Source organism: Poecilia reticulata, linkage group LG15 (genome assembly GCF_000633615.1).
Source record: "Poecilia reticulata strain Guanapo linkage group LG15, Guppy_female_1.0+MT, whole genome shotgun sequence".
NCBI lineage: Eukaryota > Metazoa > Chordata > Actinopteri > Cyprinodontiformes > Poeciliidae > Poecilia > Poecilia reticulata.
In genome coordinates, this window is record NC_024345.1 from 3,260,830 (window position 1) to 3,267,263 (window position 6,434).

At 38.6% G+C, this 6,434-nt stretch overlaps 1 protein-coding gene across 1 annotated transcript; it reads left to right on the forward strand.

The window, feature by feature from the left end:
• Nucleotides 1-34: 34 nt before the first annotated feature.
• Nucleotides 35-3,414, forward strand: LOC103476445 (C-factor). Its single transcript, XM_008428809.2, has 4 exons — nucleotides 35-412; nucleotides 1,816-1,993; nucleotides 2,132-2,226; nucleotides 2,461-3,414. Exons 1-4 carry the CDS (start codon nucleotides 86-88, stop codon nucleotides 2,650-2,652), a joined length of 792 nt encoding a protein of 263 aa, XP_008427031.1. The 5' UTR covers nucleotides 35-85; the 3' UTR covers nucleotides 2,653-3,414.
• Nucleotides 3,415-6,434: the final 3,020 nt, after the last annotated feature.

A 6,434-nucleotide genomic window follows, 5' to 3' on the forward strand; every position in this document is an offset into this window, starting at 1 on the left:
ATTGTCATAAATACGAGGCGTCGAGTGATTTTGAAGGCAGCAAAACGATACTTATTACGTCACGTGTGCTGGTGAAACGCTTGCCATGGCTGCTCCAGTCACTCTCATTCAAGGTGCCAGCAGAGGACTGGGGTTTGAATTCTGCAAACACATACTAAAAAACAAAAGCCTCGCTGCTGTCGTAGCGACATGCCGAAACCCGGACGGAGCGGCGGAGCTGCGGGGCCTGGCGGGACAACATCGGGGCAGACTCACGGTCCTCAAGCTGGACGTGAACCTGGAAGAAGACATCCGCGAAGCAGCAGAGCGCGTGAAGGAGAACTTCGGTCGGGTGGATCTCCTCGTGAACTCTGCGGCGATGCTTCACCCCACCGGGAAAGGAGAAACTAGTCTGAGGGATGTTTCTGCGCAGGTACAGCGTGATTTAACAAACTTTTTTGCAAAGATTGGAATCAAAACTTTCACTAGAAATGATGTCAAAGATATTTTAAGGGGCAACTTAACTTTAGTTTAAGACACACGGATTCATATGAACAATAACATTACCTTTTGACTGATAGGTTGTTTATTAAATTGGCTTGGTCGGACGTTGTGGTTTGGACACCACTTTAAATTACATTAATTTGCACGTTACAGCCACAAACCTCGGAACGTTTTATTTGAATTTTATGTTAAAGTCCATCAGAAAGAATATGAAAAATAAGCCTCCTTTGATTCAACACACTATAGATCCACCTCAGCTACAACTGTACGTTTTTTTTGGAGTAGGTCTCTACCTATTTTCCACATCTAGACACAACATTTGTTCGATTATTTGCAAAACAGTTCAATCTTAGTCAAATTTGATAGAGGGCACGGATCAAAATAAATTTCCAAATGTTTCTTCTTCCGTAAGCGCTCAATCTTTGCATCACTACCTTTTGTCCTGTCAACAGATTCTCCTGAGCTGTGGATTTCTGCAGCTCCTCCAGAGGTACTATTTATCTCTTGACTCTTTCTGTGATCAACGCTGACCTTGCTTTGGAGTACAGTTTAACTAGACAACTACGTATTTGTGAGTAGACCTTCTGTAAGCCCCTTTCAGATCATAGTCTTACAATTAACATGCAACCTCCTATGGTGGATCACAACACGCTAATCAATCTGTATAGATCACAGGCCATGTGTTCTCAGACGACTGTGTGTGCATTGTGGACTTCTACTGCTTTTGAAGCTGTATTCTCTTTTTATCATGTCACTATCACACGTTTTTTTCAAAATCCAACGCTTTCAGATTGTAGTAGTTCCATATTTGACTACCTCCAGTAGTGGTTTTGCGGCGTACCATTGGTGGGATGACTCCTACTCCCATTTCTTGTTGGAACCTTACAGTTGATCACGGGGGTATAAAGTACATGTGTCAGTCATGGAATGAAAGTATTATCTGCATAGACTTCTATTTTTGGACGATGGATTGAACGGCCATCTATGAAATGTTCACGACTACTGCGGAAGAGCTGTATTCATAATGAGAAAACATTTCGCACAGAGTCTAGACAGATGAAGGTTTTTTTAATAGGTGACATCTGAAGGCAGTTGGTTGCACATAACTTTATTTAGGGGCATCAGAGTAAAGGAGGCTTTATACAATCTCTTTTTTTTGTCTGAAAACGATGTGTCCCAATAAACTGAGGTTGCTGGCTGTAATGTGACTAAATGAGAACAAAGTTACGTTGCAAGAATACATTTGTAAGACACTGCAATAACTGTCTGGATTTTTAAAGCATTTTTGCATTCTTAAGATGCACATCACAGCTCAGTTTTTACCTTTTTTAGGGCATCATATCCACCTTGACGACCAATACAGTGGGACCCCTGGTAATGGCCAAATATTTTAGCCCTCTCCTTCTGAAGGGCGGCGGCGCCTTCGGTCGGCAGCCTCCAGAGAAAGCGAAGCAGCACAGCGGCATCATCGTCAACATCACAGCTAAAGTTGGGTCCATTGGAGACAACGGTATGTAGTGTGACGTGTGGTTCACAATGCTCTTTTTTGAGCTTCACATTACGTGTAGACTTAAGCAGAGAATAGAGCCAAGAGTAAAATCTCATGTAATGTGCTTCTTCTTCTCCCAACCTCTCTGCCACGCCCCAGGTCTTGGTGGCTGGTACAGCTACAGAATGTCTAAAGCAGCTCTCAACATGGCTACCAGGAATTTATCCATAGAACTGGGCCGCAGTCGACCCAAGGTAAACGTTCACTTGTACTCAACTTTGTATTTTGGGGAACTACTCTTTTTATCCAGTTGAATAGGAAACACAGGTATGGTCATTATTTATTTATTTATTTATTGTTAATTTATTAATTCATTTATAAATTAGATTTCTGTCTGAACTTCTGTCCCGATAACAATCCAAGTACAAGCGAAAATTATGGACGAAAGTATTTCTAAGCACCGCCATTTTCTTTTCTGCTGTTGCCAGGTGGTGTGTGTGTCTTTACATCCGGGAACAGTTAACACGGACCTTTCCAGGCCTTATCACCGGAATGTGCCAAACGACAAGCTGTTCAGTGCTGAACACTCTGTGAACTGTCTGATGGGCATCATTAATTCACTGAGCATCGAAAAGACCGGGAAGGCGTACAGCTGGGACGGGACCGAGCTTCCTTGGTAGAATTGACACAAGGCATACATGTGATTTCAGCCTCTTTGTGCAAACTGTCTGAGCAGGTCATGCTGCGATAAACATGAATTTTACCATTGACTCAATGAAAACAAACCGGGTGTTTTTTTTTTGTTTTTTTTTTACATAATAATCAAGTCGCAGAGAAACCTTCCTCTCTACATCAACACCAAAGTGCATAAATTAGAATAAATCCTTAAAGGCATGGTGTGGCTCTTAAGATATAAGACTGTTTTAACGACATGTTCACAAATAAAGGTTGTGAAATACTTGGTGTGTATGATCTGAACTTACAGATGTGCAAGTAAACTCTTAATCACAGTATCCATCTCTGAGTTGGATTTTGAGGTCAGGATGGTTAAGACTCCTCTGCCTCTCCAATTTGGACGTCCGTCTTCAAGGTGTTTATCTGTATTTTTATTTTTTTTTTGTAATTAAGAACTTGGCTATTTCTATCAACTTGGACCAGATTCTTCCCATTTGAAGAAAAACAAACCCAAAACATTTTTAAGTATGAGGTTTGAGTTTTCAGGGTGATGCACGGTGTTGGCTTCATTCATGTGTCCTCCTTGGCTTATTGCAAACTGTAAATCGGACTTTCAGCTCACAAAAAGGATCTTCACCAAACAGTGCAAGTCTAGCTCCTACGGGTGTAGGGTGTTCTAACTTTTTCCTCATGAAGAACACACATTTATCTTCTGTTAAAGTTATTTTTTGTTGTGTAAGTGCAATTAAATCACTTTCTTTCTCTGACCTAATTCCGTTCTATTTTCCCCACACAAGTGTTGAAAATGAAACCTGTTGTAATCTGTCTGCAAATACTGAAGATGATGAAACATATTTAGAAAAGACTTGAGCTTGCTTTATCTGTGCCCATGATGAAATGGAGCTCGGTTTTCCAAGCGAATCAAAGCAGCTTCTCCAAACGGACAACGATCTGCTGTCTTGTTGGGCCTTGCAAACATTTTAAAACATGCAACACAGGCTGAAAATATCTCAGAAAGAAAAGTGAGTTCAGTTTCAGGAAATATGGCAGTAATATTATTGTAGAAAGCAGTCTTAATGATTTTACTCCAAGTCAACAGAGCCTGGTTGCATATAAAGATTCTATATGTATAATTTCAAACCACTATCAAAGTGTGGTTTAATTGATGCAGTCAGGCTTGTAAATAGCCTGACTGTGTGTAACTAATCTGTAATGTGATTTGTGAATTGAGTTACTAAAATGAACATTTTCAACAAATATTTTAACTTATTGGCATGAACCTCATTGTCTGGGTTATGAATAAACTCACCTTTTAATGGTTCTATGTACATTAACATAATTCCTATGAAGTCTGGTTTGCACTTAGAAGACAACATAGCACAGTGAAATTCCTGAATTCATAAGAGAGGTAGGTGGTGACCCCCAGACCCACCGTGTGTGCACTTATGTAGTAAATTAGTTTTTACATTGTTTTCCCCGTCAATAAATAACACAAGCACTCCTTAACCAGAAGAGGGCAGCATTTTGTATAAACAGGTCTCACCTTCCATCTTTTTTTTTTCTCTCTCACTTCTCTCAAGTTTGAATTGAAGAGCCCACTGCTTACTTTTGATTATCTCCATATAATATTGTTACTTAATTATAATCTAATTTGGGATATCTATTTGAGAATATCACTTTAATGTGTATCAATGTACTCTGTTTCTAGAGGTAAATTCTTATATGGTACATCATCACAAAGTGGGACATAACTGACGTGTTTGGTACATGGTTTTCAAAAACGTTTTTAAAAATAAAAATCTAACATGCTTGCATTTGTAGAAACATTTTTCTACAGTTCAATTTAAACTCCATTCAAATTAAATAAAAACGTTGGTTCTTTTACTAAACAATTAGTAAACAAAGCAACTATTATGAATAGCATCTTTATTAATTCATTGATGATTGATAAAGAAAACTGTTTAAACAATTATAGCAAAATAAAATAGCTAATTATAGATAATCATAGCTGCAGTTTTGGGGAGCACTTAGCTTTACACATCGAGACAAAATTGTTCGTACATTTTCTTTACAAGATTGGTCAGACTCAGTCAGATTGGATCAGAGGTTGCGTTAGACCTTTCTGGTGTCATTTTGACTGACAGAAAATTCTGTCATCATTTATTTTTACCAGTTAATTTTTTATAATGATGCTATTCAGTTGCATTTAATTTTCATTTGATTTAATTAATATTGAACAAGTTGAACAGATCCCATCACACATAAAACAAGTCACATCTAACTTTTTCTCCGCTGTGACTAAACCACTGACTGTGGCCCAATAACTACAAGTGAACGACTACATTTAAATTATGAACAATACTGTGGTCTGAACGCACATTCCCATGACTTCCTCATGACAAACTAGAGTACATCCATTTTCAGCCAACATGGATTTACTCCATATGCTATTCCAACACACCATAGCATCGCAGCTAATTTTAGCTTACACGATATTGTTAGATACTGAATGGAGTAAGTCCATGTTGGTCAACATGGTAGTGATACCCTACATGCCACTGACTACATTTCAGATACCCTGGGCATTAGGGTTAGGGTTAATTTGCAGCATCAGAACACATGATTTGAGTCCAACAATGTGCACACTTTTGCAGGCCTGCATTCAAATTTCTTCAGAAATGTTCTAGTTTGATTTTATGGCACATTTGAGTAAGCAGAGTAACTTCTTCCATTTTTAGATTTTGTGTAATATCTTCTTGCTCCATTTTGTTGCTTGATGCAAACGTGGGGGGAGTCAAGTACTAATTATGCATAGATAGAAATGGAGCAAGGCAACGCCGTCTACGCATTTAGTTGCTGCGCTCGTTACAGTCTAATGAACTGTTGCACATGTTTTTCTTTCCTCAACAGGATAAACTTCCTACACATTTATTTAGACTATCAATAGATCAACATAAAATAGCATCCTTGCTCAGTTTTCTGTGTTCAGTATGTCCTGCAGACTGGAATATCAAGTGCCACATAAGCCGAAGTTTTGAATGGCCTTCTTAACTATGCGAGCTGCAAAAACATCCTGTCCATAGCTCTTCAAGGCGCTCTCAGCTCTCAAACACTGAGATGGTTTTAATTGAGTTTTCAGGTAAGGCATGATACTCAGGATTTAAAAAAAAATAAATTATTGATTGAATTAATTGTCTCCACGATGTACTCTGTGCTTAAAATTGAAAATGTCTGCATCTGCATCAAGTCTTCAAGGGTGCGAATAGTAATCCGCCAAAGTGACGCAGGGCCTTAAGATTTTATTGCCGCTTTCAAAACAATCTGGTCAAATAAGGGAATTATTCTGTTATTGCAGCGCCTGGACTGGATAAAAAGTATATGTGAACATTGACTTCACGTCTCAGAAGACAGAAGAATGTCCTAATGGACAGGTCTTACGTCTCTTGCAGTCTTTTACGTCAAGCACTGCTTTGTATTTGGCCTCACTTGTTTTGATCACTAATGCTTTCTTACACAATTTGGAAGCATTCATAGAACAGCAGTGGAGATTTAATTACACACATAGGGGCTTTCTAAGGGTCCTATTGCTGAATGTTTATGGTACTGTTTTCTGGACAATTCATTTTTGCATTTGAATTTAATTTAGGGGTAACATGTAAGGGGGCTAAAATAGATATGCTTGCCACACGTTTCAAACTTTTCTTCTATGATATTATAATATGGTATTATTTAAAACACTTGAATATATCAAGTCTTTCCTCAAATATCAAGAGAAGAAGTGTCTTTT

Excerpts from the sequence above, each read along its gene's own strand:
- LOC103476445 (XM_008428809.2), top strand. The coding sequence starts at position 86 with ATGGCTGCTCCAGTCACTCTCATTCAAGGTGCCAGCAGAGGACTGGGG. Across the intron at positions 413-1,815 it reads TGAGGGATGTTTCTGCGCAG|GGCATCATATCCACCTTGAC; the intron begins GTACAGCGTGAT and ends TACCTTTTTTAG. Across the intron at positions 1,994-2,131 it reads TGGGTCCATTGGAGACAACG|GTCTTGGTGGCTGGTACAGC; the intron begins GTATGTAGTGTG and ends GCCACGCCCCAG.